General features: G+C 41.4%; 1 protein-coding gene, 1 long non-coding RNA gene and 1 other non-coding gene across 3 annotated transcripts in view; 1 reads left to right on the top strand and 2 right to left on the bottom strand.

Moving 5' to 3' along the window:
* Window positions 1–8: 8 nt before the first annotated feature.
* On the bottom strand, window positions 9–670 carry LOC115271246. The gene is made up of 2 exons (XR_003899853.1): window positions 584–670; window positions 9–142 (listed from the first exon to the last, which is right to left on the bottom strand). It is a non-coding gene; the product is annotated as an uncharacterized LOC115271246 (long non-coding RNA).
* Window positions 303–367, bottom strand: LOC112101720. The gene has a single exon (XR_002907681.1). It is a non-coding gene; the product is annotated as a small nucleolar RNA SNORD104 (small nucleolar RNA).
* A 1,815-nt stretch (window positions 671–2,485) lies between the features above and the next one.
* The window catches only part of ERN1 (endoplasmic reticulum to nucleus signaling 1), a 56,793-nt gene continuing 34,080 nt past the window's right edge, over window positions 2,486–25,198 (top strand). Inside the window, exons 1-2 of the mRNA XM_024192559.2 lie at window positions 2,486–2,694; window positions 23,201–23,321. Coding sequence (XP_024048327.1) covers window positions 2,599–2,694; window positions 23,201–23,321 — 217 coding nt within the window. The 5' untranslated portion in view covers window positions 2,486–2,598. The remainder of the gene's footprint in view (window positions 2,695–23,200; window positions 23,322–25,198) is intronic.

Below are 25,198 nucleotides of genomic sequence, written 5' to 3' on the forward strand. Positions count from 1 at the left end.
AAGTTTCACAATTTTTTCCTGCTGTTTTATTAACCATTCTCCCCACCCTTTACAAAAAGAAAAGCAGCTGGCGATGGGTCAGCAGCACTGGGTAGGCGCTCTCCAGGGATTGCAGCAGGTCCCAGGCCAGCTCCTGTCATGCCTGCGGGGAACAGGAGCCCTGTTAGGATCCCAGCCCGAGGGCACGGCCCCGACTCCCCAGCAACCACAACGCGTCTGGGGGCCGGGCCGGGCCCAACCCGCAGCCCAGGGGGAGGCAGGACGCCATATCCCGCCCGAGCTAGAGGGACCCGGCGCCGGGGGCTCAGACTAGGCTTTACTTCATCCGCGTCAGAAGTCTAACACGTGTCAGGAGAATCATCACGGCAGCCGGCGCCGGAGGGACGGACACCCCCCCCCCCCCCCCCCCCCCCCCCCCCCCCCCCCCCCCCCCCCCCACGGGACACCGCCCCCCGTACTCCTCCCTCCCGACTGCCGGAGCGGGTGGGACACCCCAACCCTAGAGCCACCGCTTCCCTCCCCAACCGCCAGAGCAAACGGCCCACGCACTCCCCCGAGCCAATGGCACACCCCACCGGGTCACCTCACTGCCCCCGCCGCCAGTCCTTATCCTCTCCACGGCACGCCGACCCGGCCCCATCTACCCCCTGCTCACCTCCAACACTGCCTGTCTCCAGAGGCAGAGAGAAAGGCGGAGCGAGGCCGCTCGCCGATATTTATAGTTCGGGCGCCTCAGCAGGCGCCGCCCCTTCTCATCAGCAACCAATAAAATGTAAGTCACAGGCCACACGACAGTTTGATGTCAGCGGCTGGTTCTCGCGCAATTTGGGCCGCGAGAAGAAGGGGGGGGATGATGATGATGATGATGAGGGGGCGGGGTCTACTGGGCCAGTGAGGCCCAAACTGGCCCGCACGGGGCCGGTTGGTCTGGGCCTGGCGCCAACCGCATCTGGCTGGTGCGCACCAGAGCACCGTGAGCCAACGGTCCTGGTTCGAACTAGGCCGGGGTCCAAGGGGCTGCGACGGGCTCAGCGGCAGGGCCTGGGGTCGGAAGCATGATCGTGGGTGGAACAATAGCTGAACTTGACTGTACCAGGCTGGGCCAAGCCTGGCTGAGTCAGACCCGGTAGCGTCCAGCCCACCTGGGACCAGTGGGCGCCAGAGCTCCCTTAGATTAACCAGCTCCTAACCCACTGACCGTTGCTCTCTTGATTCCCCCAACGGAAGCATTTATCCTGCCTGCCTTGTGTTAAAAAACACCAGTTCTGAGACCCTGGGGAACATGCTTTCTACTAGGGCGTCGATTTCAGGATTATGACAACTAAATGAGGAGATGCATAAATCCCAAATATTGACCTGAACAGTATTACACTGACAATTCAAAACTCTGCTTCCCTGATAAATGATCCTCACCGAAGAGGAGTTTTCCCTTTCCCCTTATTTCCTGTGAACTCTCCCCATCTCTGCGGTCAGTTGCCATTATATGTTATCCGTCTTGTATAGAAGTCCGGCCCTTCTCTGTGCAGAATTTCCATGACCAGGCCTCTGTGTGAATACGAAGGGGTGTGACCTCGTTTTTGTTTACTGTATGTGTTTAAAGCACTCTGCACACCTAAATAAGTAGGGAAAACAGTAAGGTCGTTTTCCACATGCTTTTGCTAATCTCCATCAGCAGCTGTCTGTTAAGATCATACGTTTTAATACAGGACTTGTGATCTAATACATGACTTGTAATGCCTAGGACGTGTTTGGCCCAGCAGAGGGAGACAGTCACTCTCTACAATGGAAACAGGTGAAGTACCTCCACTCCAGAATTGGATGTCCTCCTAATTTCTCTTTTGTGGGAGTTGATCATTTCAAAATGTATTTTAACTGTGCCCAGAGAAACGGGTTTTCTTTTCATTAAACATAAGGCACTTTCTAAACATGCTGTTTTTCATAGATCTTGTACAATGTTGATTCCAGTGTATTTGCTTATTTTTGCAAAGTTTCCATATTTTAATCTTTCCATATTCCATATTTTTGGAAGACGCTTTTCTCATATGTGACATTCAAACTTTTGCTGAGCCATTCTAAAAGGTAAATTGTTTTAATATGTAAAGTATGTAAAGTTGCGGTTTAGATCAGTGCACCCCACCACCCGAATAGAGTTTTAAAGGCCCTTTGCGCTAGCTTTGCAGCTCCCCTTACGGAGAGCAGCATTCGTGGGAGCTGCGAGGCTAATGAGAAAGTGAGTACAGCACTGTGGCTGTCTCTCTGCATGAGGGTCAGGGGGAATCGCCCGGGCGCTGAGCCCCCGGTGCAGAACTATGGAGCGGTGTCCCCGGCTGCAGCTAGGGGCTGGGGGCACTTCCCCGTGTACGCGCTGGCTCAGCCCACCACGGGCCGGCGGGCATGGCCCCTGTACGCCCTGGCTCCTCCCGAGCCGTGCCAGGCTCCCTCCCAGTCTGCTCCACCTCCTTTGCCGGGGGTGACGTCGGTGGCTTTCCCCGGCCGGGCTCCGCCCCGCGGAGCCAGGGGGGCCGGACACGCTGCACCGCGGCTCAGCCAGGGAGCCGCCGAGCCGGCCGGGCGCCGCTGAGCCCCTGGTGCAGAACCATGGAGCGGGGCGGCCGCCCCCCGCACCGGGCCCTGCTCCGCCGCTGCCTCCTCAGCCTGGGCGCGTTGCTGGTGCTGCTGCCGCCGGGGCCCAGAGTAAGTGAGCGGCGCCCCGGGGCTCAGCCTCCACCAGGGCCCGGGGATGGCGGCACAGAGAGGGGGGGGAGCCCCATGTATACCAGTCAGTCTGGCTGTGAGCGGGGGCACCGGGGGAGTTCCCTCCATACCCTGCACCCCCGGGGCTGGGAGGGGGGAGTTGCCCCCCAACATCCCTCGCCCCACCCAGGGCTGGGAGGGGGGCATAGAGAGTGGGGACTTGCCCCTGGCACCCCACCCCCAGGGCTGAGAGGGGCGAGTTACCCCATGTATCCCCCTGCGCTGGTTGAGGGAGCCCTTCTCTGGCCAGGCTGTGTACTCCCTCTCCCCAGTATTGAGAGCCCTGTCCAAACTGGCACCCAGCTCCCTGGGGCTCTGTCAAGAGTTTTGGTGGCAGCTGGGGTGGTGACTGAGGAGCTGTCTCCTCCCCAACTCTGGGGTAGTTGCTCAGGCTGTGCCTCTGGCTGTGTAGGAGATGGGTATAAAAGAGTGGGGGGGGGGGGCCGGGGTGGGGCATCCCGGGGGGGGGGGGGGAGAGAGAATTGCTTCAGGCCTATGAAGGTAGGGGTGCTCCCCTGGGCTCAGTGTGTGGGACAGAGATATGGGGAAGTACCCTCAGCCTGAGTTACAGTGTGAACAGAGAGAGGAGGGAATTGCTCCCCCCAGTTCCACAAGGATACTGTGTGAAGGGAGTTGAACAGAGAGGAGCTGCTCCCTTAGCTGTGGGTGTATGTGGGAATATGTAAAAGGGGAGCTGCCATCTGGGTGTGTTTGGCTAGGGCTTGCCAAGAGGTTACTGTAACTTATGTAGGTCACATCTGCAAAGTCAGACAGCTGCCTGCGTCTGCATAATAATAATGGCGATAATTTTTGTATATCTTTGTAAAGCTATTTATTTGCCTATTTAAACGTCATTGTGTGATCTCCGTTTTCTCCCGTTGAATGCTCAATGACTCTGTATACGCATGCATGTGGATGACGTTCTCTGTTTCACTTCTGTCCTAAACACGCAGCTGTGTACCCACTTGCTATCTGCCATGGTTACTTATAATATGCTATCTAAATATTTGCCGCAAAAATGGGTATATATACTAATTTTCAAACCAAAAATAGAATGAACTTGGTAGCAAGCAGATGGGTGATGGTTAAAGAAGCATGAACAAAACTGGTGATGGATAAAATAATGTAGACAAATAAAGCAACTAGATAGATGTGATAAAACATCACAGCTTAGTCCCTTCACTTTTTTGTTGTTTGCTGTCTCCTGTCCTTCATCTGTAGATTTCTGTTTAGATTGTAAGCTCTTCAAATCAGAGGCCTTGTCTTCTTACATTCTGTGAAACACCTAAACACTCTTGATGGTGGAGATAAAAATGATTAAGTGTCTCCCACACAACTCAGCCAATCCACTGCATTCCCAATGTGCAGTTCTTGTTGTTTTACTTCCATGCTCTCTTGACCAAAAATTGCCAGTTATGCTAAATGTGCACTTGATGACTTTGTGATGTGAACAAATATATAGAGGGGGGACTCTTATTCAGAATTTGAAACTTGATCTCTAGGGGTGAAAAGCAAGTGAACCATGCACTATCACAAACTCTCTTGAAAAATAATCAGGTTGTGCGTGGATTTGCATCATTGGGCATCAAGAGGCTATGGGAAGAATGTAGCCATGGACTCACTGAGGTAGATAGTTTGTTTAACAAGTGAATTCTTTTTGCAGATAAATTTAATATGGCAATTAGCTTTTGCTACAGAGACAGGTTGTTTTAAATTATTTGCTTTTAAAAAAGTGTGTTTAGATCGAATATCTATTCTTTAAAAATCCCATTCCTGAAAAAGACCCTCTATTTCGTGACCTTCATGGATCCAGTGATAGTGAAAAGGACCAACTGCCATGCAATTCTTGGTATTTGAGCTATACCTGAATCTGGGAGAGAGGTGTTTTAAGGTTATGCTTTTTAAGCAGGTATAATGGCTTGCTTGTTGTTCGCCTGAAAATACTGATTTGATAGATGGGGTTATAGTTCAGGTTAAGCAAAGCTGGAGGCTTTCTTTTTCCCTACACAGCTCCACTCCCCTTTTTAAAAGTAAACATGCTTAACAGTGAAACTCCAAAGTGTTTTGTACTGTTGCTCAATTAGGAAAAGTGCAAAAGTTGAAAGCATACTGTCAAGATAAATTACAGTAAAAATCTTTGTGTGGTGGTAATACCTTAGATATTTTTCTCTACGCTCCTTGTTTTGGTAATCTAATTTGCCTTTTACCATTTAGGATGATTTTTGTATACATAGTTTGTATTGAATTTTAGGTATAATTATATGTTACTTCAAAGGAAAAAAAGATGTAACCAACATAAATGGAGAGCTGCTTCTTTTATTCTAGTCAGTTTGGACAGTTTATCTACATTGGTGAATTTCATTGCATAGCAGGTTGCTATTGCATTTGGAGCACTGCAGAGGAAAACTTTAAATAGTCTCCTAATCCCCCACTGTGTTTTAATGTTGGGGAAAAAAAGATTAATAGTAAGTTTTGTAAAATTCTCACCATGACAACACCATCAGAAAAACCTAAATTTTGGGCCTGGTAGCAGGGGTGCAGGAACAGTTTGTATAGTGGGGGTGCTGAGAGCCATTGAACCAAACTGTAAATCCTGTATATGATGGAAACCACTTCAAGCCAGGGGGTGCAGCAGCACCCCTACTTCTAGCACATATGCCTGGCAGGGTCCGTCTTATAAATGAAACCTGGTCCAAACACATTTGCAAACCCCATTTAATTTCATCCTGCTATAGGCCTAAATCTTGCATGATGATTTGCCTGGGTGGACTGCTGAGCCCATTCAGAGTCCATTGAAATCAACGGGCACTGTATGAGCACAGTCGTTTGTTTGCTCATGAGGATCACAGTGTTAATATTAGTGATTTTTGTATGTAGAAGTTTGTAACTTGACTATGATAATTCTTTCCAACCTAAAACTTGGCATGTATGATTTTGTCCAGGGACAGCCTTTTATTTGTTTTTAGAAAAAAATGTGTAGTCACAGGTATGATTATTATCCATTGCAGAAGGAGACACAAGCAAGGAGCAATTGTCCAAGGTCGCTTGCACAACTGAGACTAGAACCCAGGTCTCCTGAGTCCCAGAGTAAAGCCCTAGTCACTAGATCACATTAATACTCCTTAGTTACAATTAGGATTGCTGGTGCTGGGCTTGAAATGAAACTGCTTTTCCCTTCGGCTTCCCCTCCCCTTTGCTCCACCCTAAAAATAGGTTAGGCTATCTAGGTTTTATTCACAAGCTGCAGTTACTTTAAAATTCATCCATATTAACACTAACAAATCATAAGAGATCAGTGCAAAACTCTGTCTATATTTCATCTGTGCTGTAATGGCTCTGAGAAGGAACTTCCATCCAGTCAGGTAAAGATGACTTGAAAAAATATATTTTGTAGATACAATTTTTCCCACCCATTGGAAATGTATAACTTAAATTTATATTACACACGCACAAAACTACATTAAAAGAACATTATTAACATTACAGCACTCAACTTTAGGGAAATGCCAGAATTATGATTGCCTGGGCAACCTTAATTTAGCCCCCTTGTACACATGCATTATGATACAGTATTTAATTACATAACCATATACTATTTTTTCCACAGGACCCCTGCCTCATTCAGTGCACAGGATGGATCTGCTCTGAGAATGAATCAGGGTTATGCAATTGAAGAAACTGCTGTCTGTAGGACCCCTATGTCATTTATTGCAGAAGTTGGGGAAAAAAACAAATTCCATCATATGAACATCCATATGGATCATCAAGAGAGTTGCAACCTTTAGGTCCACCACACAGACCACTGCCACTTGAGCTAACAGAGTAACGGATATCAGTAGTAGGTAGTTATCAGTGGTTCACAGTCAAGCTGGAAGGGCATATCGAGTGGTCCCCCAGGGATCAGTTCTGTTCAGTATCTTCATCAATGATTTAGATAATGGCATAGGCAGTACACTTACAAAGTTTGCAGACGATACCAAGCTGGATGGAGTTGCAAGTGCTTTGGATGATAGGATTAAAAGTCAAAATGATCTGGACAAACTGGAGAAATGGTCTGAAGTAAAGAGGGTGAAATTCAATAAGGATAAATGCAGAGAACTCCAGTTAGGAAGGAACAATCAGTTGCACACATACAAAATGGGAAATGACTGCCTAGGAAGGAGTACTGCAGAAAGGGATCTGGGGGTCATAGTGGATCACAAGCTACATATGAGTCAACATAGTAACACTGTTGCAAAAAAAAGCAAACACCATTCTGGGATGTATTAGCAGGAGTGTTGTGAGCAAGACACAAAGTAATTCTTCCACTCTATTCCGCGTTGATTAGGTCTCAACTGGAGTACTGTGTCCAGTTCTGGGCACCACATTTCAGGAAAGATGTGGAGAAGTCCAGAGAAGAGCAATGAAAATGATTAAAGGTCTAGCAAACACGAGGGAAGGTTGGAAAAAATTGGGTTTGTTTAATCTGGAGCAGAGAAGACTGAGAGGGGACAGACCTATGAGGATAGGACAAGAAGCAATGGGCTTAAGTTGCAGCAAAGGCGATTTAGGTTGGATATTAGGAGAAACTTCCCAACTGTCAGAGTGGTTGCCTAGGGAGGTTGTGGAATCTCCATCACTGGAGATTTTTAAGAGTAGATTAGATAAACACCTGTCAGGGATGGTCTAGATAATACTTAGTCCTGCCATGAGTGCAGGGGACTGGACTAGATGACCTCTCGAGGTCCCTTCCAGTCGTACGATTCTATCACATGGACCGGCAGTAGAGCGGGATGAGACACTTTGTCAGTGGGTTTCAAAGATATTTGCTGACAGCAGAGGAATAATGAGACTCAGGGAACTTGGGTTCTACTCTAGGCTCTGTAGGGGAACATGCTCTAGTAGGCACAGACTTTTCTGCCCACTCCCCTCAAGCATAACCCTTCTGCCTTATCCTCTCCTACCAGTCCTGTCCTTTCCCCATCCCTTGCTCCTTGTCCCAGTCTCTTCACCTTGCACGTACCAGTCTCTACTCCTCAGGCTTCTAATCTCAATCTTTTTGCACGTCCTAGTCTCACTCCTCTGGAATGCCCCTCCCAGTCTCCTCCCCACGCCCAGTTACAGTCTTCTTGACCAGCCTTTCCAAGTTCTCCAGGCCCTCAGCTCCTTGTCCTCAGTCTCCTTTCCCAACCAGTCCCCACATCCCAATTCCTTATTCAATTTGTCTTTCTCCTACCCTGGCCTCCAGTCACACCCCACATTCCCTATTCCCACGGGCTCCCAGTTCCAATCTCCCTCCCTGGGCTCTTTGGCCAATCTGGATATTCTTCCCGCATCCCCCAGATCCTTGTCCCAGTCTCTTTGACCAGCCCATCCAAGTTCTTCCCCTGCACCTTGGCTCCCTGTCAGATCTGTTCCCACTCCCTATTTTCACTACCCCACTGGTTCTCAGTCCCAGTCTCCTTGCCTGGCTAGTTCCATTCCCGCCCCTACTAGCTCCCTGTCCCCTCCCTTTCCCTCTCCATCTCCCACTCTCAATCTCAATGCTCAGCCAGTCCCAGTCTCCCTCCCCCCCTCCCATCCCGGACAATAATTAAGGTAATTGACCAGAAGAGCTCACTTGGATAATAAATACATATGAAAATGGCCAACTGGCATATAATTTTTGGTATCACTATAACGTTGAAGTAAGATGTGAACAACATGGAACAGTCTAGAAAATGCAGATCACCCAAATAACTGGACAGACATAGATGAACATATTAAGAAAAAGTAATGGGGACATTCTGTTGTAGAAGTTTGTCTGCTAATTTCCCAGCCTTTGTCATTTTGTGTGATACCATTGCTGCTGTTAGTAGTTTATATTTATATTTATTTTTTCTTGTATTTTAACATGGCCTTCCTCATTATTTAGGCGACTCAGTGAGCAGTTCTTGGAATGCCCAAGCAATAAATGGAAGGACATTATGAGGGAGCAACATCTTAGATACAACAGTGAAGAGTATAATAGAGTGGCCTATAAATAGTCACTGGTGCCGCAATAAATATTATAGAGCACTGAAATATAACACTGTGGAATTTGAAAGAAAGTGTGTTATGGTGAACTGAGAAGATAAATATATTTAAGAAAGCTAGTTAGTTTAACCCTTTCCTTGTGATCAGTGCTATAGTGGAACATCCTGAATTCTCCCTGTTTGCCTTCGAAGATTATACAGCTCAAAAATAGCAACCTCTTGTTAAGGATAAAATGAGTGTTTAGAACACTGGTATGTCCTCTACCGTGGGCTGTGGGCTGAGTTTTAATGCTCTCTAATAACATACATAAGGTGCAACACATGCAGCATGTTCTAGAAAGTGGAAAACCCCAGCCTTGATCAGATGTTTTCTTCTGAAGCATTTTTTCTGTCATCAGCCAGTATTAGTTAAGTTGCCAAACATGCATGAAAACTAAGGTGAGACAGTATTAAGACTTAATGAAAAGAGACATATTTTTTTAAGGTTTATGTAGAATAACACCAGTATATATGGTTTGAATTGCTGATACATTTGGTAGCTCATTGTAATAATTACTGTTTATATTCCTTTAGAGGAATACTAACAAAATGCATGTACCGAAGATCAGACCTGACAAGTGTGGCTTAATGTACAGATGCGCATATGTATCATTCTGTCCTTGCCCTTCCTGGCTCTAGTGTTCTTATGAATATTTAAACAAGTTCTGTTTCCCCAGAGGGGCCTCAGTCCAATGGCTTTCTTAGGAGTTGATGATGCTCAGCACTTCTCAGAATTTGACCTAGAAAGAGGATAGAATCCTGTAAGAGTGGAATTTACGTATAGTTCAATACCCTGCCTGCTCCTGGGAATAGAGGTACATGATGTGTAGGGACATTTTCTTGTCATGTGCATGCACACAATTATGAAGACTCACCAGTGCCTAGACACTGCAGTGACGGGGACTCTAGAAATAACCGACAGATAGTTGCTAGATTTTTTTTTTTAAGGTCATAAGGCTCGCTAGTTTTTATTAAATTTTCTAAAGAAAGTGTAAAGTAGCCTTTTGGGGAGGGGGGGTCAGCTTTCCTTTAAGCATCAACTTAATTACTAATGCTGCAAAATTAGTTCATTCCATTTCACAAAATTTATTTAGTGGCTTGGTTTTATTATGCAGTGAGACTCAGCCTGTAGCCAGCAATGTAATTAGAGCACTAGCTGACAAAATCGGCACCCTGAATCATAGACCACGTGACGATTATGCTAAATGTTTCCAGTATTGTGCAGATGCTCATTTTAAAAATATATTACTTTGTCCACACCTTCTCTCCTGGAGCACAAGTTGTATTTCTGGTCTTTGCTGTAGCTAAAGTGCTTGATTCTGCTCCCATAGAAGTCAGTGGGAATAGGATTAGACTCTACTTTTGCTAGAATATCTCCAAATATAAATATACAGTTTTATTCTGCATTCCATTGAAATAGTGAGTATTGGGTGCCCAAGGAATGCAGGATTTGGTCTTTTGTTAATAGTTTATACTTTCAACAGCTTTATGTTAGTGCTTTAGTTAGCAGCGAAGTTGTGAAGATTTATTTAAACCTAGCAAAATGTCAGTGTTTTTATCCCACCAAACCTTGCAAGTTGAATTTACTGTAAACGCATTTATAATCTCTTCCAAACACTTTCTTATTTAAAAAGTGGAGATCATTTACTGGTAACACACGGCATTGTGATTTGCTTACTAACAAACTGTAAGCTGTTTTATTGAAGTAACAGGAAGCAATATTCAGACTGCTATTCTAGCTCACAGCTAATTCATGGCATCCCTGGTGTCTGAGCTCTTTCAATAAAGCAAAAGGTTTGGGACATATTGTGGATAGCTGGAATACTTTTCTGTGTTGTTTACTCGCACCTGAGGAGCCCCTAGTGATAAGCACTGCAATAATATGATATACTTCTAAGTTACAGAACTAAAACTTTAAGGAATCAGTGGCCTGATTTTTTTTTCTTCAAAACTGCTGCTTCCGTTGACTTCAGTAGGATATGGGTGCTTAGTACTTCTGAAATATAGGCCACTGTCTTTAAACAAAGCTAAATTAATGGAGGAAACTATTCTCATAGGAATTTGATCTTCATTAAACCAGTATTTTCTAGACAAACTTCTCTAGTCTTAAAAGCGAAGTACTAGAAATAGGGCACTTATCTGATAACCCATACAGAGGTTTCCTAAATGGTAGATAATACCCTGTTTGGTACTCAGCTGTGCACAAATACATAAACATATCAGAATTTGTAACACAACTTTATTTTGGCTTTGTTTTAATTCAAATTAGTTTTGACTCATTTCTTTATTGGTTTGTAATTTATTTATTTATTTCCCTCAAACAGGTAGTGAGTCTAAGTAAGAGGAGGTTTGTTATGCTAGTGGCAACAAGCACTTAAAAGACCCAACCCTCTTTCATTATATTCTGATTAACATTCAGTACTCAAGAATATTTGTTGAAGCTTAACTTGGCAAAGGCATGGAGAATACCTAGAAATTTGGGTTTCTAGTTAAAATATCAGATAACACCATCATTACTCCCCATCTTTTTAGCTTTTATTTAAAGAAACAATTTCTTGTTTAGAATCCCAAAAGGAGCAATATAGTTTCTTTAATACTCTGAATCTTTCATGTAATTTTACCAATGGGATGGAAATTCACGGTTAGCAAGGAGCTATCCTGCTGATCGAAATTCATAATCGATTCCACAGCGGGTGGTTTTTTGAGAGAGGACCCAAACTAAGCTTTTCACGTGTTCTGTATAATCATCTTTTCTGCTATTCACTAAAGAGGTATAGCTTTGTCTGTCTTCTTGCCCTGTTAATTCTCCATCCTGCCATATATCTCTGGCAATGTGTTGTATTACATCTCCTTGGACTATGATTGTAATGTGAAATGAGAATCTATTTTAAGAATTTGTATTGAATTATAGCTATTTAGGCCCCAGTGCTGAAATGAGTTCTGAAGAAGTGGACCCCTATACCTGGAGCTCATCTCAGGATTGGAGCTTTCGTGTTTTTTATGGTGGAGCAGTCTGTTTCTCTGGGTACGATCAGGTTAAACTTGTCTCAAGTTTAGGCTTTGTAAATACAAGTTTTTATAAGATCTCATGCTAATATTTTCATTGGGCATTTTAAAAAATTCCAGCTGAGCAGGTTTTTTTTGAAAATCAAATAAGCATTTCTGTTCAGGGTTTGCGACCCAGACACTGTGGCCTTTGGGTAGTGCTGCAGTACACCAATAAACACAAGTGAAACTGAGTTGTCTATTTTCATTGTCCAATGTGAAGTGCAGAATCCAAGAAAACAACATGAATAATGAAAATTTGGATTTAGACATTTATACATGTTAATTTTTCAAGAATCTATTGATATTTACAAAGATGCCATGAAGGAATTTAAATTATGAAATCAACTTATTTCTGTTGTTTTATATTAGGCACTTATCAGTTGCTCCAGGTGACTGTATAGTTGTTTGTGAATAAAGTAGATCTTGTGATACAGCATTCCTGGTTTCTTTTTTACTTGCTAACTCACAAACCAGTAATTTGCAATGGGTCTGTCAGTTTAAAAGTCTTAGCTGAAAAATATTGTGCCTCGAATAATTAAAATTAATTGGAGATTTTGAATTATTAAGAGTTGCATATGCTTATGGATTTTTAACCTGTTAGTAGGTAAAACAAATAGGGCATTGGAAATAAAGGAACACTGACAAGTGTATCAAGCCTAAAATAGTTGACTCACCTTCAGGGTTCAGCTCAAGGCTTCATGATTGCACCCTTGCTATCTAAGGTGGCTGCTGCAGCGCATAAGAAGCAGCACCACATAAACACCCTTTTAATGGTTTAATATAAACAGAGAATCCTTGAGCAGCTGGAGATTATGCATGGAGAATGAAGGAAGGCTGAAGAAAAAAGCAGGAAGCAAGAGGTGATGGAACAAGGCAATTGGAGCAAGGGAGAACAAAGTTTAACAAGGGCATCATTGTTACAGGATCAGTTGGTTGAAGGGAAGAGATATATACATGGGACCAAACTCTGCTGTTGCTTACAGCTATGTAACTTAGTTGGTTTCAACCTCCTGGGCGTAAGTGAGCAGAAATTGGCCTTTGGAGTCCTGACAATAAGTTCTTTGGTACAGGAGATTTCTGTGTCTGCTTTGCTACCTTAATATTATCTTTTTCAAAATATTAGTCCCAGTTTGAGTTCTGAATTCCAGAAGTAACTGCCATCCTAGTTGTGCAATGTCCGTGCTATGTGCCAAGTCGCAGAAGACTAAGGTCCATTAAAGAACCTGGCACGTTTGCTTCTTGGACTCTTACCGATAGTGGGCCACGTGCACAGCAACCTGTTTGGCGTGTCGGGGAGGAGATTAGCTAGTTGTATCCAACTGCATTGGAAGTAGATTATTTTGTGTGGCTTGACTGCCAGCGTAAAAACATACCACACTAGTATCAGAAAAGGCTGTGCAGCAGTTGGTTTCTTCTCAGCACAGTCTCTCTCACGTTTCTTCATTTAATCTGAAAATATGTAAAAGTTAGTAGATCATACATACTTAGAATATAAGCATGTTCTGAGTGAAAACGTGCTTCAACGCTATTATTATTTTAGTTATTTTATCTAGTGCTTGTGAACAGGGTTAGATTGACAGCCATGCAGACTAAAGCGCCCACCTTGTTCACTGAAACTTGGATGAGAGACGGGGTATAGAAGGCACATATTTCCTGGTTATCCCTGTCCCGGAACCAGAAAGTGATGTCAGGTTTCTACCTGACTAAAAAGGAACTTGCTGTGTGGGAGTGAGATTATTCCCTCCCCCTTCCAGTTATACTACACCCAACAGATTAAGATGAGAGTGCAGATTGCTGCTAGAATTTCATGATCTGATTAATACTTCAGAACTTTCTGTGTCATACTCTGTGCAGGTGACAGTCTGGCTTGTGGTAGAAAGTTGTGTGAATACCTCCTTCAGTTATGGTCTCCCCGCTCTCCTCATTTATCTTTAAACTCAGTAATGATCTGAAGGCTAAAAGTAAGAAAATACTTTCATGCTTCCCATTTGCAGTGTGTGCAGAAAGAACTCTTTGCACGTTAACTACTTTCCATTCCTTTCCAGGTACTACTGATCATGTAAAATAGCTGAGAGTTAAAAGAAAATATTGGTTTTTGATATACCAACAAGCAGTTTAGGTGTCTTGTTTAGTTCACAATTCATGTGGCCATGACAAAGCAACATTTCAGTTCTCTGCTTCATAAGTACTGTTTTTTAAAACAATACATACCTTCCAAACATCATTATGGTTGCAATTATCATTTGTCATGGTGATTTCTGGGAAATTTTTTGTATTAGTTGTGGGAAAGTTAGAGAGACAAGGTGGGTGAGATAATATCTTTTATTGGACCCACTTCTGGTGATAAGAGACGCAAACTTTTGAGCCACACACAGGCAGAAGTTATGGAAATGTTAGTGTACAGGAATTGGGTAGTATTCATTTAAATATTTTGGAACCCCTCTCGTGGGTTTCCGTGTTTTCTATTGCGGAAGCTACCAGAACCTAACTCTGGGGGGTAGTCTCTGGGGCGGGGGGTGTTCCTCATATTCTTAATGTTGTGTAAAGAGTAGATACAACAGAAATCCATGGACAAGCCATGTTTTTTTGAAGCAATCCCTATAGGCAAAGTCTTTGCAAAATTTGCAAATGGTCTGGCTTTGAGGTGCCTTCTATAGGCTAACCACAGCACCTGATAAATAGTGGCTGCTACAGCCCTTCCCCTTGTATAGTTGTGTTTGTGGAACTGCACCTTGTTTAAACAGTTTAGAACGAATGGGATTTACGGGCATAACTCTTGTACTCTGAAAGCTGCAACAAGGGCAGTAGGTGTAAAACTGCAGGTGTGCCAGGCCACCTAGTACAATTCCTAATTTCTCCTTTGTTCAGAATCTCATAGATCTATATATTGTTCACCCATCATCATGACATCTAGGCATCAAGAAAAGTCCAGTGATTTATCTGGAGCTACAGTGATGCCTTCCAACTTCCCATCTGTGCTGTGATGTGGTGAAGATAACCAATTTCTCTAATTGTTTACACTTGTCTAGTACTTTTCTTCATAAGATTTCAAAACTCTAAGGATGTGAAGCGTTTTCTGGGTTGGTCCTCTTCCTCCTATGCACAGTACTGCAGCCTTAGTAGTAGAGGAACATTTCAATATGTTTGAGTTCTTCTCTTGTATGTGGAGACTCCTCAGGAGTTGTGCTGCATCTCCAGGTATTGTTTACGAGTCTAATCATTTAGATTCTTGCACACTATGGTAAAATGACTTTATTAGGTTTTGATCTTATTTGTTTTTCTCTTCCTGTTGGGTGTTGCCTTTATCTGTAAGAAGCCACAATAAAGCTGTAAGGAACTGACTCAGACCTGAAAACCCCAAGCTGCTAATGGCACCAGCTGTTCAATAGTTAGAAGCTTTCTGTGAGGAATGATGGTGCAAGCCAATGTAAGGGTCTGAAGAAGCTGAATATCGCCTGCGGAGAAAACATGCCGAATATCCCCAGTGTGTCTTTTGTAACTAAAATATAGGTGTAATTATTCAAACACTGCTTTTGTGAATTTGTATAGTGAGTAACTCTCCTTGCACACTCAAAATCCAGTGGGTGATATCAGGGCTTGTCTACATTACCGCTGCAGAGCCATAGCATAGACACTTACTGCAACAATGGAAGGTTTTTCCATCACTGTAGTTAATCCACCCCCTTGAGAGATGGTGGCTAGGTCAATGGAAGAACACATAAGAACGGCCATACTGGGTCAGACCAAAGGTCCATCTAGCCAAGTATCCTATTTTCTGACAGTGACCAATGCCAGGTGCCCCAGAGGGAATGAACAGAACAGGTAATCATCAAGTGATCCATTCCTTGTTGCCCATTCCCAGCTTCTGGCAAACAGAGGCTAGGGACACCATCCCTGCCCATCTTGGCTAATAGCCATTGATGGACCTATCCTCCATTAATTTATCTAGTTCTTTTTGACCCCTGTTATAGTCTTGGCCTTCACAACATCCTCTGGCAAGGAGTTCCACAGGTTGACTGTGCATTGTGTAAAAAAATACTTCCTTTTGTTTGTTTTAAACCTGCTATTAATTTCATTTGGTGACCCTTAGTTCTTGTATTATGAAAAGGTGTAAATAACACTTTCTTATTTACTTTCTCCACATCAGTCATGATTTTATAGACCTCAGTCATATCTCCCCTTAGTCGTCTCTTTTCCAAGCTGAAAAAAAAAAGTCTGGATGGTAGCCAGGGATCAGCTAAGGTTACTCTGGTGTGTCTCAGTCTGTATAGGATAGCATTCGGGCTGGCATGCAAGGAGCTGGACTGCCATCCTGCCTTCATTACTGTGGGGAGGCTTGTGCTAAAACACAAATTTTGTATTGTGCCCTAATGATGGTCAGACTCTTCTTCCCCTCATCTCTGGAGAGAAGGACTTTGATAGTTGAGGTCCTTCACCCTCTCCTCTTTCCTTATTCTCTCCTTTATTGAAGGTGTTGATCCATGATCAGTTCTGCAGCCTGACTGTGTTTCTCCTAGTTATTAGTAATGGGCCCCTACAGGAATTTCCTGCATATGTTTATTTTTTACAGTGATTGATACATACTAGATTCACTTCTCAAAAGTAGACAGGAAGTGAAAATGCTGGTTGGAGAACTAGCTGAATCTGTGAGATGATAAATGCTTGTTCAGAGAGTGAGTAGTTTAGAAGAGCAGAGTTAATCTGTGTAGAGTCTGAAAAGAGATTTGTTGCTTGAGCCATTTTATTCGTGGCCAAATTCCAACTCTATTTGTTACATTCTGCCTACCTCAATCCTACCTGCAGTTTTAGATGGCTACAATAATCTTCACTTCCTGTCTTTAACAGCTGTATGCTGTTAAACAACTGCTGTGTTTCACCCCAGAGATAACTGCATTTTAGTAGTGGGATAAAGTAATATCTGTTTGAATACCATTTTGTTTGTGAAGTGCTTTGGGATCTTTTGGGGATAAAAGGTGTTATGTAAAGATAGAATGTTATTTCTTCCTTTTTGAAGGAAGCCATTTGTTGGGAAGGAAAAATCAAATGCACAGCTACGTAAGTGGGGAATAACTGGCTAGGTGGCAGTACTGCTGAAAAGGATTTGGGGGTTCTAGTGGATCACAAATTGAATGAGTCAACAATGTGATGCAGTTGTAAAAAAGGCTAATATCATTCTGGAGTGTATTAATGGGAGTGCCGTATGTACGACATGGGAGATAATTGTCCCATTCTGATAATTGGAGTAGGTAAGAGTCTGAGTTAGCAAATGAATAAAGTGGACATAAACACAGGTTGTTTAAAATTTATAGTTCAGTGGTTGTCTCCTTAAATGAACCACCACAGGTGTCCAGTATGAGCTTTATCTATTATTAGTTAACCTGCTACATACAGTTGGGCAACATCTGGCATATGAGGATGATACGTAATTAAGTGCAATTAACTTGATGGGCACAGTTTGTTTATGTGGTTTATAGATCATTCAGAACTGGAACATTTATTTAATTTCCTAGGTTCCGCTGTGGTGTTTTGTTTTCTTTTTTTAAAAACAGCTCAGTTCCCTGTGGACGCTGACAAATGATGATGGATCACTCTGTACAACAAAAAATGTTTGAATGTCTATTTAATTTGTTACAAACCGTTTTAAAGAATGTTTGAACAAATTAAATAAATTGCTTATCTATTTTTTTTTTTACAGGCCTCTTTTGTATTTCAATGATTTTGAGTGCTTTAAGTATACACTAGCTTAAATGTACATTAGCTCTTTAACATTTTTAGATGTAGGAAGAATGAATACCTGACATACAGGAGTAAGAAACTTCTATGCTTTCTTTCAGTTTGCACACTAGAGACTGCTAACTGAGAACTAGGTGCTGTTCATTAATCATTGGAGGTAAAATACCTAGTGAAATAGAGTAAGATACTATATAGTATCTGTCTTATTTAAAGTACGTCAGAGTGATTTCCAAAGCTGTTAGATACTAGTAGCTCTTAGTACTATGTTAGCTATTCAGACATTATACACTCTGCAGTTAGTTACTTGAACACAGAGTCCTGGACTTTAGAACCTGTATTATCAAGATAGGGAAAGTTGTTCAGGATACTTGGGTAATATATCCCAGAGTCTCTCTTCTTTTTTATTTTTCCTTAAAGTAACATGAGATCTTTAACTTTGACATGGACAGCCTAAAGTATAGACAGACAGGCCCTTGATTTAATATACCACCTGAAGGATGGGCACCTTTAATAAACAATACATCACCTTCACCTAGAACTGCATTACAGGTATTGCATTTGAGCTAAAGTTTTTGGTATGGAATTAAATCCATAAATTTCTGGCCCAGAAGAGAAAACGCCACTGTATCAGCTGTACCAATATTGGAAAGAAAGTGATATCTGGTGATTAGAGCAAGGGATTGGGAGTCAGGTCTCCTGACTTCTGCTTCTGGGCTTGCCACTGATTTATGTGCCCAAGAGAAAATCACCTCACCTCTCTGTGGTTGTTTACCCATTTCTAAAATGCATTTTAAAATGGTTACCTATCTTACAGCAGTGATAGGCTTAATTATCTTTTGTGACATCTGTGAAGATTTCCAGATGAAAAGTACTGTTACAAAGTATTATTGTGCAAATGATGATATTCAGAAAATTAACCTCCCTTAAATTTATAGGTTTGATTAAAATTCACTAGTTTTTGTTTTCAAAGTAATTTATTCTTGAGAACAAGAACCAATTTCTTTAAATATTAACTCTTTGTTAATTACACAGTATCAAAATGGTTAAAAATACTAATGTAGTTTGCCTGAGTGCATGCACATCTGTTGGAAGACATAAGGCTGTGTTTTTTAATTTTTGCTGATGAATATTGTCAGATCTTGAGCAAATCCTCTCCAAAACAAATATCACAGATTAACTCACATCTTATGTTGATTTTCCTGTTGGGGAGGAAGAATTTGACTTCATGGGAATGAGAAACAAACATAAGCGTTTTTGTTCTGTTAGTGCTGTTTGTTTGCTGAATCTTTAAGCAAACCAGAAAGTTAGGTCTGGTTATGCCAGACCAGAATGTCCTGAATTTATGAATGATGATGATGATCCATAGAAAGAAAAGAGTTTGGAATTAAATTGCACTGTAGTGCTAATGCTGCAGGAAAAGTCTGAAACCTGAAAAAATAACACCATAAGAGAGAGAACAATACATACTGTAGGTTTCACATCACTTCATGGGGAAAATATTCAGAGTTATGGAGGGTTTCAACTGCTCGTGTAATACAGTCGTTCTCACTCCTTTTTTTTTTGACCTGGTGTGGGAAAGCACCTGTGTAAACAAGGATGGAGTGGTATCTAGTGTTTGACTCCTGCATTCTATTCCTAGATCTGCCACTGACTTGCTGTGTGATATTGAGCAAATTACTTAGGGTTTTTGTGCCTCAGTTTACTAAACAAAATAATTGGGAACTCTTTGCAAGCCCTGAAAGATCTGGCACATACCCTGACCACATATCATAAAAACCTGCCAAAAAAAAAAAAGTTCATGCCTTATTGAACATTAATAAAAAACCCAACATGATTATCTGTATTGCATATTAAGCAACAATGAACAATAGAAGGGCAGGTTATTTTAAAAAGTGAAATCCTGCTGTGGGACAAGAGACCTATGGGTGAGGTCTTTGATCTTTCTGTAGAAGCACTTTAGATGGCTATCTTGCTGTTGCATAATCTTGTCCATAAAATATATAAAAAATTGTTTTGTGAAACTAACATCCAATAAACCTAATACCCATACGCGTATTTACATGAGATTTAATTGCTAAAAAGCAAATAAATTCCAATGTAAGCACTTGGTTTTTTTTTTAGACTGATAGCACTGAACCATATTATCAAAACTAAAAGTGAAATTTACAATAAACAAAAATGAAATTGATTGGTCTTTTTACTTTTGCATTTCTCAGCTTGAAAATGTTCAATAGTATAATATTGAAAAGCAGTTAGGTTTTTCACACTTTGTCTTATGGTGCTATTGCTGTTGAAGGTAAGAATAGTGCGGGGAGGTTATTTTTTTTTCTTTAACGTGTTTCTCTTTCAATCTTTTTTTTGTCCGATTTATTATTTTCAATATTTTATCTAATGCATAATTTTAAAAAATGCTCCTTTGACGTCACTGAGGAAGGGTAAGGCCTACGTTTTCAAAAGTGACTAGTGATTTTGGGTGTCCAGCTGTGACATGTTAGAGGCCAGATTTTTCAGAGGGCAGCTGCTGACCACTTTCTGAAAATTAGGGCCTTTTAAGCATCTCAAATTCGGCACCCAAATATTGAGCCACCAAAATTGCTAGTTATTTTGGGCCTAACCTTTCAAATCTACTTTATAAAATTAAAAATTGATGGCTTAAAAAGATTTGCTCTGCATTTGTCTGAAAAGCATTTTTGTATAGTTATGAGAAGAGGCATGGTGGAGTGGGTAGGGAGAAGTACTGTGCTTTATTCCCCGCTCAGCCACTGATTCTGTGTGTGTAATGGGGCAAGCCACTGTGCCTAAGTCTCCATTTTTATAAAATGAGGATATGATGTACATCCATTTTTGTAAATGCTTTGAGATCTGGTGATGAACAGCACTGTATTTAAAAATATTGTCTATTACCTTTGATCCTCAGGGTTAATAGTTAAGAGCTCTGGGCCTTGATCTTGCAATGTTCCCCATCCACATGAAGCCTCTGCTGCAGAGTTCAATCCACAAAACAATGATAGTTACAACAGACACTGGGTGGAATCTTTAGATCAAGATGGACCCTATCAAGCAGACAGTTTTTCTGTATTGCAAAGCCTGTTAAGATGATGATGCTAGTGCCAAAAATTCATAGAAGCACAGTAAGTGGTTCAGTCCTTATTGCATCATTTTTCCCCCCTGGGTATTTTCATGGTGGGTTTAGGATATCCTAATCACATGTCAGAAAAAGGGTGTGTCCAAACTATGCAACACGACAAGCATATATATATATATGTATGTATGTATGTATGTTTTCTTCTTGAACTCTGCCCTGGGGCAAACTGGTCTGCACAGAATCAATAGCAGGCAAGGCATGGGCAGTGTATTCCCAGTCTCTAGGCAGGATATGCACATGTGCTGTTCTCGTTAATGTTTTACAGTTTAATCAGAAAAGGGTGTTCCATTTTTATTCTGTGTTCTGCTCACATTTGTGCCAGCGTTTCCATTCTAAATCTCTCCAGGCTAACATCCATTGCACCAGGTCTTCGCTCGTGAGCAACTTAGCTTACTCTAAGTCACTTTAAAGGATGTGACTTTAAAATTAAAATGTATTAGATTAAGATTAGATTTTATACTTGTGTATTTTATAAGTGAAGAGATCTGATCAGTCCAGAGACACCTCTGTGTGTCTCCTGGAGCTGGTCCTCTTCAGATGTAGCTGAATAAAACTGGTTTCAGACTTATGGGGCCATGTAAGCCAGCCCCCCACCTAGAACCACATCACAGACCTACTCAGACATTCGCACCATGTTTACGCCAGTGCAATTCCACTGGAGTAACTGGTGATTTACGCAGCATGAGACTAAATAATTGTTTGTACAGCATTTGAAGAGGAAACATGCTGCATAAATGCTAACTGCTATAAGTAGGAAAAGACCAAAAGATGATGAACTTAAGAATTAGGGACACTTCTTGATTTCAAAAAACTTGTCATAATTTTTGCAAGATGATTCAGATGCCCTGTCTTTAAAACATAGCTTCTCTTTTTCCTGCTGTGCCGCAGTTGATTTTATTTGTGTGGAAAGATGCTTTTAAACTGAACATTGATTACTGACATCATTTGCCTTATGCACTACAGACCAGCATGAGAGAGGCTGCTATTAAGTGCCCCTTGTTGAACAAGTATTACATAGTTTGGTCTATAATACAGTGTATAAATATTTTATTTAACTGGAAATGTCCTTTTTCTAAACATTAGGCCTTGTAGCTTTTATTATTTGACTGAGTTTGTAACTATATTTAAGCACTAAAATATTTTTCCTTCCTCTGCACCTACAGCAGTTTATCTCCGATCCCTGTTTTCAGTACTGTTGTTGATTTGTACTTTTAACTGTTCTCTGTGTTTAAATCAAGCTGTTCCATAAATATTCATTATTGCTGTAATGCAACATGCATGCTCACCATATTACTATGTCAGTGCGTGGTGCCTAGGAGTTAATTAAGTATTACTTTATAATATACTGCTATATAATGGGAAAAGAACTAGGGGATATTACTGCAGAATTGATCTGTTCTGAAAACATCCATAATTTTCCAGGGAGAGAGCCACAGGTGAGCCAAAGCTTTTGAGCATGTTTTGTCCTTCACAAATTCTAATATGGCTAAAACTCTTTGAATTTATCTAAAAATTATTTTTAAAATTTCAGTCATTGGGTTATCAATGCACATAGTTTCACCTTACCAACAATAGTAGCTTGAGATTTAAATATAGTTCTGAAACTTCCCAGACAAGGCAGATGGCAGGCTGATGAGCAATACAAATACAGTTTACAAACAAGGAAGTTATCTGAGTGATAACTGAAGGCTTGTAACAAAATGTATGTGTTGAGGCTGTTGGTATATATTAGTTCATTTTGTACCATGTAGAGAGAGAGGCGTGACTCAATTAAGTTTCTGGTTTAGTCTGCTTGCATCTTTGACCCAACCTCATTGTTCTAGTTATCTTTTTACATAGTTTTGGGATGCCTTATGATAGAATTACATGTATATAATAGGTAGACTCAAAGACTGTCTGTGCTATGAAAATGACAACAAGTAGTAAACAGTTCTCCCGCCTATGCAAACCATTGTTGAGAATGATTTCTCCACTGGTATCAAAAGGAATAGCAGAGTATAGTACCCCATGTAGGAAAGAAGGCTTGACACTAAGGGTAAAGTTAATGGTAAAACTTCCATTGAATTTAACAGGGCCAGGATTTCACCCCAAGTGTCTAACACAGCTTGTTTTTGCAGTGTTGATACAGCAGGAGGGCTGAGCTCTGGGAGCAGGAATAGCCAAGAGATATGCTGGGGTCTAAATGAGTGCTCAGATTTTAGATACTTTAGTTTATCTCCTGATTGGTGCTAGCCATTCCTCAATTTTCTGTCTGGCAGTGCCATTTCCTCTGTCCTTCAGGTTTACTGGGTGCCCCTGAGTGACATTCATTCATCTCTACTATACACAGCTGCCTAGCAGGGATTTGGTAAAACAGTTTGTCTTGCAGAAAGCAGACTAATCCTTGCATGCAAAACCAAAGAATCTTGACTTTTTGCAGCATAAAATAATTAAAAGTAACAGATTGTAAACAAATTATACTGTAAATTTATGGGCTCTTCTTTTTCAGTGCTATGGAAGCACTAGCTCGGTGACTGTGCCAGAAACGCTGTTGTTTGTTTCAACCCTCGATGGAAGTTTGCATGCTGTCAGCAAAAGGACAGGATCAATCAAGTGGGCTTTAAAAGAAGGTGAGTACGAGGTGTCCTCCTGTCTTCTGTGCAGTAACTTCAATAACTCTATATAACTTTACATACAATGCTGATACACATATTTTACCAGGACAGTAATGTTCAGCTGATTATGAGTTTTTAAATACTTCCTCACAAGACATACTTTGTACAAAATTTATCATGGTTTTGTAAAGGATGAACATGGGGTGCAGAAGCCAAAAAAAATCTTTGAAACAGATGTAGATACTGAAAGACATATTCCTTAGCTCTGCTGTTCTCCTTCTGGACATGACTTGATATCTAACTGCAGCATTACAGTAATCATGTTGATCTGTATATTTTCACATTTGGATTTTTTTTAGATCTGATTTTTTCTTTTAATGTTTCAGAACATTTAGGCAGAGGTTATAGATATGATTACTGTACCAAACATCTTAGTTCAGGCCTGCACATTAGCAATATTTGTACAGCTTTATTTGCCTTTGGACATAATGTTCCCTTTTAAAGTTGATTCTTCTGCACTGGGTAAAGTGATAGTGACCATTTTTTTTAATGTGGATCTGCAAGGATTTTTTAGTACCTTTGTCCCTTCCAGATTGGATTACACAAAGCACTACTACGGGACATAGCTTTCCCCCCATCCAGCTGTGGGGGAGCATAGCAGTTGCACTAATTCTCTGAATACTGCAATAGCTCTATGGTTGCTTCCAAATGTGATTGAAAGTGTCGAGTCTGATTTATAAAACTGTACACAGATAGGCTTCTGATTACTTGAAAGAGAGTCACTCTCTGTATGTGCCACCATGGCAACTGAGTCATGGTATAAGAATCTTGAGTAGGCACCCAAATACCATGGCATGATGGGTGCCTTATAAGCCTCTGATTAGAATAGAGGTTCCCTGGGGTTCTTCTGCTGATACCCTGGGAACTGGAGGCAAAAGATTTGTAGTGGAAGGCTCTTAACCCTGGAATATGCTTCTCCCACTGGTACAATAAAGCCTAAGTCTATTGACCTAAAGGGCAGGGTATAAAGGTCATCTCTGGTCTCTGCTGTGTGCCTGAGGGAAATGGCATTAGGGATATCATAAGTTTAATGGTTCAGGTCTGTCATTGTTGACGTTGAACAAGTTGTGTGCTAGGGACTGCACACTTTTATAACTTAATACATAAGATAATAAGAAAGAGGCTTTTACAAGAATAGCTTTTGATCCGTTTTTTCTTTGTGAAAACATGGCATTTAATACAAAATAAAATGGTTGTGGTTGGACTCTGGTGGTTGATTACACATGAAAGATATATTTGAGATGTAGCCCTTTCTCCTCACCTTTTGGAAATCCATTAGAAAGCAGCTAAATGAAATGTCACAGTGATTGCATCATTCTACGCAGTGTTTGTAAACCAGTTGCCCTTTCAGTCAGCAGGCTGAATTGGTGGCGAAGGACTGTGCTAGTCTGATCTCTGTGGTCCAAACCAGTTCTTCTGTCCTTATGAGACTGTTCATTGTTTGAATGTAGTTCTAGCAAACAAGCAGTTATTTTTATAAGAGCACAAGGAGCACTTTTTAAACCCCTCTTATCCACAGTAGAGTAGGAAATGGTAAGCTAATGAGCCAGAAATTTCGGGAATCTCAGTTTATGGGTATCCTCACAATTTTTTCCCCCTCTGTACCAATATTTTCACCCAGGTAAATGTTGCACTGAGATCCCCTCTATCCCTGAGCAGTCTTGATTAGAAGAATGAAAATTACTACTCTCTTAATTCACTATTGCCTTGTTGGTTGTAGCTATATTAATATTAAGAAAAACTTTAACCTATACTGACAACACAGCATATGTGCATACAAGTGTATAGCCCGGTCCTCTGTAGAATTAGACTCGCTTGTATAGACTCAGTGC

This window comes from Terrapene carolina, unplaced genomic scaffold, assembly GCF_002925995.2.
Source record: "Terrapene carolina triunguis isolate 2854851 unplaced genomic scaffold, T_m_triunguis-2.0 Scaffold192, whole genome shotgun sequence".
Classification (NCBI taxonomy): Eukaryota; Metazoa; Chordata; order Testudines; family Emydidae; genus Terrapene; species Terrapene triunguis.